The 12,786-nt window shown below is 41.5% G+C and overlaps 1 protein-coding gene across 1 annotated transcript in view; it reads right to left on the reverse strand.

Annotated features, from left to right (window-relative positions):
• Window positions 1-12,786, reverse strand: part of TMTC1 (transmembrane O-mannosyltransferase targeting cadherins 1) — a 131,722-nt gene that overhangs the window by 56,237 nt on the left and 62,699 nt on the right. The window contains exon 8 of the mRNA XM_029963566.1: window positions 5,141-5,262. Within this exon, the coding sequence (XP_029819426.1) occupies window positions 5,141-5,262 (122 nt within the window). The remainder of the gene's footprint in view (window positions 1-5,140; window positions 5,263-12,786) is intronic.

Here is a 12,786-nt window from a genome sequence, read left to right on the forward strand (position 1 = left end):
AACAGGGGATGGCTGCTTTGATTTCTCCTTGAAATGTTCAATAGGGATCGGGCAAGCCTTCCAAAACTAGAAGCAAAGTTTGGATATGCATCTGCATGGTAGCTGCTCATAGCATTTAGCCTTCCTATAAGGAGTTATTTCTCATTAATTAATGAGAACTCTCTTTGCCCCCTTCTGAAAGGCAGAGTGGAGTTATTATCTCTGTTTCATAGATGGGGAAGCAGAACCAGAATCACTTCTGTCAGCTCAAGTCCTGACCACCTCACCTCCAGCCACGAGCCATTTTCCAGACTGCTGCTCAAATTGATACCCTGGGGCAGGAACAGGCACCCCCTCACAGTAAAGAGGGACTCAGCTGGGTCTGGGGTCTGATTGCCTTCACATAATTCCCACCCTTTCACTCCCAATGCCCTCAGGTCCATAGCTGAATTACAGGGAATATAATCCAATCCACTGCTTTTGAACTTCAGCTGCTCCATGGCCCTTGCAAGAACAGCAGCAACAGAGTACATAGATGAAATCATGTTTGTTTTAAGTAAATGGAACAGGTGTAGCTTACATTCCATATACAAATCCCAAATGAATCGTGGACTTAACTTGAAAACTGGTAAAAAGCTTAATTATGTTGCTGAATTGAGATCAGGGAGAAGATAAACAGGCTCCATGGAGCCAATGGGACTTTCACTGCTGACTTTGCTGGGGTCAGTGTTTGACTCCAATTGAAAAGAGAAGCTTCTTCTGTAAATCAGATGATCCCTTACAGGATCTGATCTAATACTGAAGGAATTCTGAAAGGCAAGCAGAAATTCAGCTCCTGGTGAACTTGTAGCTTCAAATAACAGTAAAGATTGGCAAAGAGAAAGCCACTCAGAAAGAGCAGCAAAGGAAACTGAAAATACATCACCACTCCATTGCACAGCTGGTCTTTAAGAAAAGGACAATAATGTAGAGAACATAACATGCTCCCAACAAAAAAAAGCAGCAGTAAATCCCATCCTCAACTGGCTGCCTTGTAAGCAATGGGGACTTCTGCTCAGGAATTACAGGGTTCATAAAAGTTACAGACAATTCCATTACCTACCACATTATTTTTCTAATCTCCAATCACAAAAGTTAATAATGTACAGAATTACACTAACTGGTAAAAATGCATTATCACAAAGAATTGAAAACATGCTCCATGCAAAGGCAAAAATTCATATGGTCTCTGCTATGGCGTGGGGAAAGCTTTAACATGATGTGTTGAGTTACTGAAAAATACAAGTGTGCTTTTTTCCTGAATACTGGCTTTCTTGCAGATTTTGAGATGGATGGTGAAGCAAATGCTATCCTGTATATAGCAGTGATCTCATCTTCTGCTATTGACAATTAAGGTTGCAACATCAACTCTTGATATAGAGAGGAGCTGGTAAAAAAAATGACAGCAACCCATAATTGCCTGTGCTAGGAAAGAGTAACTGTGCACTCTGCAACCCACTCACTGCATTACCTACCACAAACGAGTTGCCATAACAATGGTGCAGGTACCACTGGATTGCCTATTGCTGTCAGCAAATTGGAAATAACCCATGTAGCAATGTTTTGGTTGATTTGTTGGTTCACATGAGGTTGGGAAAACAGTTTATGCTGTCCAGTTATGATACAGCAGCTCAGCCAGGAGCCACTGCTATCAGGCTAGCAGTGGAAGATGAAGAAAACACAGAAATTGCTGTGGTAGGCAAGGTGTGATCCCACAAGGTGAGAGCAAGCTCAGCTCTGTTGGTCCATCAGGAGGGATGCAGCTCCTAGACAGCCCAAGAGTTTGCATTGCCTCTCCTTGTTTCTGCATGGTGAAGGGCTACACAGAGGAAGAGCTGGTGCTCCTGTGTAAGTACAGACAAATTGCTCACAATAACTGGATGCACAGTTGTTCTGGATTTTCAAACAATTAGGCTGCCTGTGGTGTTCTGAGCGGAGTTAACATGGACACTTTGAAGACGGGAAAACCTCTGGTTTAAGACTTTCACTGATCTAGCTATTTATTGTGATGCCTCTTTGAAAAATTGTAGAGAGTTGTATCCTGTCCACCACTCCCAAGGCAAGTATTTCACACCCCTTGCCCTCCTGAAAACAAGCCTTCCCCTCTTATGGGCAATAAAACAACAACAGAAAAATTTTAAAGTTAAAAGACAACAAGTTGTTTTCCAATTAAATTTTTCAAGCTAAAGCAATACTATTATTAAAAATTCCTGATTTAAACAAGTAAGTGCTTGTAACCCTGAAATGAAAAATAAATACAAGAAATATTTTCTCCAAATATTTCTGTTTAGCTAAACTCAATTAAAGAAAACATTGAACCATTTTGGCATAGCTTATATGTCTCTCCCCCGAGGCAGGGCAGCATACAGAAGAGGAATTGTTCCAAATACCCATCAATCCCCAGAAGACAAGACCCAGCCATATAATTACACATCAAGTAAAAGGCTTACTTCTTGCTTCTTTCTATTTACATCTTTTACATAAATTCTTGGGTCCTTACTTAACTTTTATTGAAAAGAAAATGATTGACATTTTCCCCAGGTAACGACTGAGAAATACTGAACTAGGATTTAAGGCTGTGACACACATAGACAACTGTCACATCCATAATACCCGTGTCACATCCATAAATATTAATAAAAGGCTATTACTCGAAACAGAGATAGAAAAGCACCTTCCAGCATAAGCCCAAAAACATAAATCACAGAGTCCTCTCCATCTGACTGAGGACTTTTGTGTAAATAAAGCTGAATGACAACCTCTGATTTGCTGAGTTTTAGAGAAGGAATGGTGAAGGATAGGAAAATCCCTTTTCAAGATGTAATATGAGAAAATTGTTAAAGGCTGTTCTAAATAAAGAATACAAGCACTTCCCAAAGCCAGCGTTACTAAACTGCCATGTTCCCAAGGGGAAAAACCAAACAAAACAAAATCACATTATTTTTGTGCTGCCATAGTCATGAATGTTCACAGAAGTCCCCCCCATCACTCATGCCATTTTGCACCTGGAGGATGCTCAGCTCTCTCCAGATCCTTTGGCTGGAAACTGCCCACCTCTCCCATCCACTGCCAGGGTTTGCCTTCCCTTTTCATGCCAGGTATCTGCCAGCCTGAGCTAAGAGCAAAAACCAAATATTGCAAAGCAGGACAGGAGTGATCCGAGTAAAGTATGAGATTCAGGGACTCTGACACAGAATTACTCCAGAGTAATCATTTAATCCTGCTGCCTCAGTTTTCCTAACTGGAAAAAAGAAAAAAAAAGTAGCAACTATCAATTACCTACTTTGTAGATCATATATTTGCAAAGCCCTCAGGGAAATGAAAAGCATTATACAAACTATATGCACACATGTTAACGCTGATTAATTTTCTCTGTGCAAACATACCCTTTTTTCTTCTTCATTGCCCCTCCTCTCATTATATCAGCAGTCTCATCTGGAGGAGGACAAGGAACTGCTGACAGCTGAAGTATTTCCCCGCAGTTGTTCTTTTGAGATTCAGAAAAGCAACCACTCAACACAGCCCTGTGCTCAGCTGACTGTTTCCTTAATAGCCTTGCGCTTTCATGTGTTTCCTCATTTTCTGTTACATGAATTTAAAGCAATCTGATTTCCAAGTTAATTTGAAATGATGCAAGATCCATTAGTTGAGGGTATCATCTGCAAACTAACTCTGAGGGACAACTTTCACTCACTATACTTTCAGGTACACTCCCAGCAAACAAAGGAAGGGCTAGTGATGTGAATAAAGTCAGCAGGATTTGACCTAAAAAGGATGTCAGTATATAGAGGCACAGGAATACAGCCTAACTGCATAAGAAGCTTGTAATAAATGTAATAGCTCCTACACAGCCTGAGTTTTACACTAGTGAGCAGCCCTTTTGTGGTAGTGCTTATACCAACGACAATCAGAATATATACAGTTTTGCAAAAGACCATCTATAAGCATTTTTCTTAGGACGTTTGGATCCACAATTTCTGAGGAATACAATTTAAACATCTTGTGGAATAAAACTTTTGTTTCAGTTGTCACAAATCCAGAGTGAAATGGGGTACTTGTGCTGGTCAACAGCTCCACAGTGGCAGTTCCCATTAGATATAACTCATGTTGGCCCTCTGCATCCAAGGGTAGAAGTTGGCTTTCTGACTTGCAGCACCCAAGATGCAGCATCCGTTTATGATCATGGATGGAACAAACTGCAGTGGCAGATGTTGCTCAGAGAGGCTGTGGAGTCTCCCTCTTTGGACATACTCAGAGCTGTTTGTACATGTCCCAGGCAACGGGATCTGCTTGCACACGGGATTTCTGTCAGATCCCGAGGTCCTTTCCAACCTCAACCAGTCTGTGTTTCTGTGAAATGGGCAATGGTCTGGTGCCTCTTGGATGCATGGCCTCTGACTGCCACTGCATCCTCTGGTCTGGATACTTTGGAGATGTCAGAAGTAACACCTCAAAGTTGTCCTTGAGTAAATGCAACTGGAAGCAACCAGACTGCTGAATTGTTAGAGGCTGAAAGCTGTGGGAAATTTTAGGGCACTGGCCAAGGAATGGAGACATGGTTGGATTTTCCTCACCCTGTTCAACAGCTGCAAATCCTCCACTCTTAGATATGCAGTCAATAGCTTACAAGCAGGAGTTCATGCTCCTATTCCACAACTGAAGCCAGCAGCCTTTTAAGCAATAGGCTCCTGACCACCTAATGTAGTGGGAAAGCTGAACAATACCACAATAACAATATCACAGGTTAACTTTTCAGCTACTGTCCTTAAGTAAAGACATCAAACAATTTAATTTGATAATGCTACCAAGAAAGAAAATCTTCGGGGACAATGCCCAAGAAAGACTACCTCATCTCTGTATTGAGTTGTGACAAGTATACCAAAAAAAAATCCATGTTTCAAAAAAAAAAAGAAGGGATTTTAGGTAGCTTTGCTCCTGCCAAGCAATCTGCTCTCAGCTGATTGTAAAATCTCTCATGCTATCACACCAAAACTAAAAGGCAGAGAATACACTAACTAGCAGTATAATGTTTGAAGTATTTAAAAGTGAAGAAGCAATTATGCCTGCTTTTAGAAAATGAGATAGTGGTCTCATCAGAAACAAATTCAATTGCAATAGTTACCTTGGCATGTAAAGGACTCGCTCTGCCACAACAAATCCCACCCTGAAGAAGAGGTTGCTGGCTGGGATGAAAGGGAAAACCAGGAACAATAAGCCAACCAAAACTTCTTTGTGTTCCAGTTTCTGCAATAATACAAAATGAAACAAGAATCAACTAAAAAAAATCCACTTAATTCACCACTAACTTTCCCCTTTCCTTTTGGGAGTCATAAAAAAAGCAACTTAGATTAACGTTTGATATGTTTTGCATTTAAAAGAAATTATTCCAAAACACTGTTCTTTGATATTTATGCACTGTTTGTGCATTTAATATGCCCAGAAAGTGCACAAACACTACCCACAGTGTCTATTATTACCCTTGGTATCTTTTCCAAGGTCAGCTCTCCCATATGCATGGCATAGCCAGTACTGAGGATATAATCCACAATGGTAATATATAAGTATAGAACAGTGTAAATATATACATTAGCATGTCTATAGCAATGTGACTGTATGTAAATACACAAATGCATATCACATACACACAGAGTGCTGTGTTCAATCCTAAATGTTTATAACAGAGAAAAAACCGTTCAGTCAGCCACATTTTGTGTAAAGAAAACTAGCCCCAAATGACACATTAATGCAGTCATTTTATCCCTTTCAAGGAAATATCTAAACTTGAAATGATACTTTTGCACACAAGGTCTCCATACTCACACAGAGTCAGAAATCTGAGACATGCTGTATGCTAAAATTAATGTTTTTCACTTGAGCTCAGTTAATGCCCTTCACTTGTGCTCACTTCAATGTTAGTTCACTCTTTGAACAGAAATCAAATTACCACATGCAATTCAAAACAACTGTGATCTGTGTGGCCAACACAAGTGTCTCAGGATGCCGCGATCAGCAGCGGCCACTGATCCCACCATGGAGAGACCCAAGCCTCCTTGGGCGAGTTGAATTTCAGATTTAGCTCCACAACAAGAGGGCGAAACAGCTCTTGCTTTCTTCTGATGTTGTCAAAGAATGACATCAGGCTAACAGAAGTGTAGCTTTAGGCCTGCTCAGTCACTCAGGCAGACATCTGTGCTTTCATGCCCCGCGATACCGCTCCTCATCAGCCGCCCGATGAAGGAGCTTTGTCACGCTTAGAAACAGATGCAACCAGAATCACTTAATGGTTGCGGTACTTTCTAATTGTTGTGGGCAATTTCTCAACTTTGGAGAGTAAATTGACTTCTCTGCTGGAGGGAGCTAAATTTAGGATCGCTGAACAAGATTTTTGAGCAGAGAAAGGGAGACCAATCAATGATGCTGGGCCAAGCAGTACAACCTGTCTTGCTTTTGCAAAGCTACAGACTGCAACACCAGTTACCACTGGTCTAGACAGTGGCTGAAATTCAGAAGCCTTACTATTAAAATATATTCATTCTATTCTATGGGAAAGACAATGAACATTTTCTATGGGTACCAAATGCACAGGTCCAAGTCAGGAGGCTCTGATGTTGCTTTAGAGGAGCTGAACCCTAGGATCACAAAAAAGTGCACTAGTTTCCCGTCTCAAAGAGGAAAGATGAGACAGAGAGAGGACTAGAATTGATGTCCCCAGACTTCTTTATCAATATCTGCTTTAAACAGCACCACAATTACCTGTGGTGCTTCTAGTATCCACTTTTTCAGTGTCTTGGAATCACAGTTACTAGTGCCTACATGCAGTCACAAGAGCACCTAAAATATATTGTTCTCAGAGCTGAAGCTGACACCAATCCATAAAGCTGATGAGCAGAGCTGCCCAGTAATGGTCATTTTGGCTTCTAATTACAATAGAAAATCGAACAGAAAAAAAAAGGATTAAAAATTATTTCTCAACTCTGAATGCAAATTATCAGTCCTCAGCTCAACTCCAACTTTCCTCCTATTCAGCTCTGGAAATATACTCCATTTTCTCCTGCCATTTGGCACTTCCTTCCCACCTTGTCTGACTTAATTATGGTGCCCATTTTCTGCCACTACTCTACCCCAGGGGTTTAGCCACAAAGACCCAGAGGCACAAGAAGGTATGTTGGGCCAAAGGGAGTGCACTGCTAAGGCATAAAATGTTCTCTGCCACCAAGATATGAACTTGCTTTCAAATAAACCAGTTATCGAATACTTCTCCAGTTATTGTTCATTAAATCAATAATTGGGAAAACAACCTCTAGTTAAAAATCTCTAGGAAGGACATGGTGTTACTCAAGGCTGCAACACTGTAGATAAGCAAAGGAAACTGAATGCTAGAGAAAGACAAAACTTGTACATCAAATGGGAAAGAGGAAAATGTGAGAATTAGCTCAGCTGAAGGAAAAAACAGTACTGGATGCCCTTTTTGTCTGCACAACACGTCACAACTCTGGGTTAACGCCATTGAGGGCTGCCAGCTCAGTCCCTTGGGCAGGGCTCAAAGACAGCAGACCAGCACTCACAAACCAGCCTCATGAAGCAGCAGAACCCTCCACGGTGCTACTGATTTCTGAAACAAAAAATAACTGGCAGTGGCCTTTCTGAAGCCTTCCATTGAGGCAGAGGCTTTTGTGAAGAGCTGGTCCTCGAAGGCCAAGCTGCAGCTGGTTTTGTGCTACGCGTGGTCCTGCCTGTGAGCCAACAGGTCAAACTGCTGTGGTCATCCCAGAGCTCACTCTGGGCTTCTCTCCTCTGCTCAGATAGTAACATCTCCAAAATTTGTCCAGGGACTTCGTGTATGACATCCTGGCCCTGTGGCTGGTCCTGCCTGGGAGGAGAGGCTGGGGAGAGCCTCCAGGCAGGGCAGGACAAATAGGTGTGGTTGGTGGGCATGTGAAACTCATCTGTGGCCATCAGCAACACAGTCTGGATGCAGCCTCTGGCTCAAGCAACTTCCAAATGACTGGCTGCCCACAGTTTGGAATTCATACTGGAGGACAAAGCTCCCCTGTTCACGGCCAGATCTCATCTCTCACTTCCCTAAACAGTTTCTACTGACCAGTTAGATACTGACAAAACTGGCCTTTGCCCTGACCAGAGAGCTGCACATTCTTCTATCCCAGCCTTGCCAGGGCACAGCAGAGCTACCTGTCCCTGCCTTTCCAGCAAGGGCTAACATCTGCCAACCTGGGCAGCTCAGGGAAAACAGAAGAAAGGACAGAAACGCAACCACAGTGTGTTGAAAGGATTGTATGTGCCAGGGGTGATAACTGTAGACAGCTAAAAGCTAACAGCACAAGTCATAAGATACCATATTCTCCTTTATCCTTTTTCCCAACAAATTTACTTAGGATTCCCCTTCTATTCCCCTTTTCCCTGGAGGGACTGACAGATTTATAAATAAGTAAGTAAGCAGGACAGAATGGCACAAGATTGTCAGGGAGTGGTACTGTAGGGTTGCAGGAACAGAGGACAGCAGGATCTCCCATGCAACTCAAGCCAGAGGAGATGCTTTTCACGTGTCTTTTATATAGAACAGACTCAATCTGTATGTAGCCTGTTACATTTTCCAGGCAAGGAAATAAAAGAAATATTGGGACCATATATTTGGTTTAACTACTTTGGTCATATGAGCCCACCTGAAACAGCTGAGCTAAAGGTGTCAGAATCAGCATCTTTCAGGTACCCAGAGCAGTAGTAAAAGCTTTTAAAGAGTAATAGGCAATTTTGTTTGTCTTCCTTTTTCCTTTGGACAAAAAAAGCTAGGACTAGAAATTACAGATCACTTCATTCCTTTTACAGAGAGACAATTCCTTTATCTTAAAGGAAGTGCTTTCTTTTGGAAATACAAAACTTATCTTTCTGTCAGAGAGGTCTCTCTCTGGGAGGGAAAAAAAATAATCAATGAACACCTTTGAATTAACCTTAGAACAATTCCTCCTGTTAAGGACAAGCTGACTTCAAATCAAAATAGCATTTCTTATAGTAAATAGCTTGGTGGGAGGGAGGAGTTTTCAAATTCACATCTAACTCATTACAATTAAGCCTTCAATATACTGTAACCAAAAAAAACCCAACAACAAACCAATGAACCAAACCAAAAATCAATCAAGAAAAGAGCCTTTTAAATTACTTTTCATAGACTTATCAAAGAACTAAAGAACACTACTTCTCTCAAGTAAAGTGTCACACTATCTCAAACAAAATATCAAAGAATCACTCCAAGGTCAAACATCATCAATACAGCAATAAATCTCAAAAATTGCTTCCTTGGCAACTTGGGAGAAAACGAAGAAACCCTTGATTTCACAACTGAAAGAAGTCCTTCCATATTACATAGAAGACATTCCTGAGCCATAAATAAGTATTTGCTGACTATGGCTAAATCACAAGTCTTCTACAAGTCAGAGCCCTCAAAGTATGAGTGCAGGAGGTGCAAAGATTACTTCAACATATCTGTCCTAACTGTGGACCTGCATAAGCCCACTGTAAATTCCTTACTTCTTCCCTTGAGAAAACATCGTCTGAGGTGCCAGATCCATCGTCCCAGATCCATTAAGTCTAGACTGTGATGACAGGACTGATGTTCACATCCCCTGGCACCTCCAAGGGCCGAGGCATTGGAAAGCAGAGCCATGAGGACAGCATTCCTTCTGGCTGGATTAAGTTGCACCTCAGGGAAGACAGCAGCTGGGCAAACAAACCTAAGCAAATTCCATTCTGTTCTACCTCTGAGTATTTCCAAAAGTGTTTATACATGCTTGCCTGTTTGATGGGAAGGTAGCAATCAAATGGGTTTAATTTCTTCCTCTAACGGTTTATTTTGAGAATGAGGCAAGTGCCACCTCTTCACCATTTAGAACCAACAGCTCCATGGAATAAAGACTTCCTTCTACCAAATGCATCAATCACCCTCAGAGAGTCAGCTCTGGATGGCCATTGCAGCCAGTGAGATGTTGTGCTTGGAACATCTAACTGCATGCACAGAAAAGCTGGCATCCAGGAAAGTTGGGAGTGCATGGCTGTATAAAAGCAATGATTGCTATTCCTCATTTTCAAATGCTTGCAGGCCTAGGAGGTAAGTGCATTATCCATCAAAAGAGACTCAGAGATTCAAAGAGGCTATGTGATGGTCTGTAGACCACAGACAGAGGATGACACTTCTTCAGTTTATTCCTAACAGCCATTTGTGCAAGCCCTTAGTGCAGACAGCACATAAACCTAGTTCATGTATTCCTGCTGTACCACTCTCTCATGAAGCCACAAGTAGCTTGGCAACACAACTCCTCACCAGCCTGCATCAAACCACTGGCAGTGTCTCACCTGGCAAGAGGTCAGGATCTGCAAACATCTACTCTTGCACTTTCCACATCTACAGTATTAAAGATAAAAGGGATGGTGTAGGATGCACATCAAATTCACTCTGCATTCATGATGATAAAAAGAAAGCATAAGCTAATCAGGAATCAACCCCAGGGATTCATTTCTTCACAGGAAAAAAAAAATTTCCCTGTGGTTGTAAAGCTCCCAGAAGCAAGCACTGGGTGCTCCCAATCCAACCTCACTGGTGCAGGCACAGACAGGTCATGGCACAGCTGTACCATCCTCCATGTACCATCAGTATGGTCTCCTTTAGGTCACCAGCAGAAATCAGGATGAGATATGCACATCTTTATCTTCTGTGACCAAACAGGTGGGCACTGTGGAGCTGAGGCTGTTTCACTCTGCTGCCTGTGCCACTATTTCTAAGTGAATGATGCCAAAAGTCAGGTGTCAACAGATGGTCTGAAAAACTCAAACATTTGGTAAGGCAAAGGTAACTTCCCAGCTTCAAATCTGGCTCAGACATCTGGTTTAATCAGCTTGCTCCTACAAATAGAGCCACAAATTCTGTAATCACTACAATTTATCAGTTTTATTCTTTCATCTCATTTAAAAAAATTAAAAAATCAGCATCTTCAGTAGCACCAGCTGCTTGAATGCCAGGCTTATCAAGTCACCGACTTCCTAAAATAACTCAATTTTCCTTGGTGATCATCTAGTTTTGATAGAAATCACTCACAGTTACTACTGACTAGAATTAATCACATTTTATACTTCACAGATAGTCCAGAGCCGTGGAGATTTACAACACTATTTTGACCGTCACTTCTGTTTGCTTATTAACTACCTGACACACTGATACTATTTCAAGTATTTGGCAACAACAAAACCTACTTTCCAGTTCACCAGCTGCAGCACCTGTTCAGGAACTGGTGTACAGGCAAACACACACCAGCCAGGATCTGAATAAAAACCCTTGAAAGCAGCACGTCTTCCTAACCCAGGATTATATGAAGAGGAATCCTTGGCACGTATGTCAGACCACCATAACAAGATCTTTCCAATTCCAGAAGGAATCAAGTCCTGGTCTGTACCACTAGGTAAAACAGCATTTTTTTCAGAAGTGCTGAAAGTGCCTAAAAAGTTTACATCAATGGGAGCTGTGGACACTCAACAGCTCTGGAAATCAGTCTTTCAATTATAGAATAAAAGCAGAAAATAGTCCTTTCCCACTCCCATAACCAACAGCAGGGTACAGAAGTATATTCTACAATATTTCACTTTTTACTTTAGTGTCTTATAGTAAAATTTTGATATCTATTATTTTCTTTTCCCCTGTAGACGTCAGCTACCCATCCATTTAGCTGTGTGTTTACAGTCTTTTTAACCCAGGTTTCTAAAACTCCCTAAAGATATAAGCTCATTTTCCCAGTCCTTAATCTCTGCAACCTCTAATTCCACTTGACAAGCCAATTTGAGCAAGATGAAGGAGCACACACATCTTTGAAAGAGAAGTGAAACATTCCAAAAGGAAATAAGAAAATCAACAAATTGCTCCAGGAATTCAAATAATGCTTTTGACCTTCTGGTGGTTTTTCCCTCTTCCCTTTCATTCTATGACTGCAGGCTGCTTCACCAAGTGGGGAAAACAAAACAGGCAAAATTTAATGCAAACTGCTTGCAGTACATAAAAGAATGATCTTTGGAAAAGCAACTCTGTTCTTGGCAAGTTTGCTCTTAAGAAGGGAACAAGGAACAAGAGGATTCTAACAACTATGCCACAATAGCTTGGCACCCTAATGTTTTACTAAGGCCAAATTGCCACGATGAGCACCATTACCTCCCCCAGCTATAAATTTCTTGGTCCTCATTTCACCTACCCTCTCCTACTCACCCCTATTACTGTGCCACTCCAAACCTTTCAGCTCTGAGTGGGCCTTGAAACATTAACTCAAATCAGAAGAAGAAAATGGTAGAATAAAAGGAGTATTTCAGTGTTAATATACTGAAAATGGCAGAACTACCTGCCCCTATGAAAATGACCCTCCTAGCGTGACAAACTCCTGCAGGTGTTAAGAGCCTGTTTGGTGAGATGCTGAATATATTCATGGTGAGCCAAATCAGAAGTACTACAGCTATGGTTATAATTACTCACGAGTGTATCACACTCCAAACCCATTATTTCAAATATCTACTAAGAAAAAGAGCAAGGTGTTTTGATAGTTCTTGTGTTTGCTTTTTTAATACAGAATAGCAGTCACAAACATACTAAGGAAGGATTTTCCTTTCACTTGAGGCTGTCAGCTGGCACAACAAGCACCCTGGGAAGGCTTTCCTGTTTCTTCCAGCCCCACCAGGGACCTGCACACAGCTGATCCGTTTGCAGCAGTTGACAGAGCAGAA

Source organism: Manacus vitellinus, unplaced genomic scaffold (genome assembly GCF_001715985.3).
Source record: "Manacus vitellinus isolate BGI_N305 unplaced genomic scaffold, ASM171598v3 scaffold_5_pilon, whole genome shotgun sequence".
NCBI lineage: Eukaryota > Metazoa > Chordata > Aves > Passeriformes > Pipridae > Manacus > Manacus vitellinus.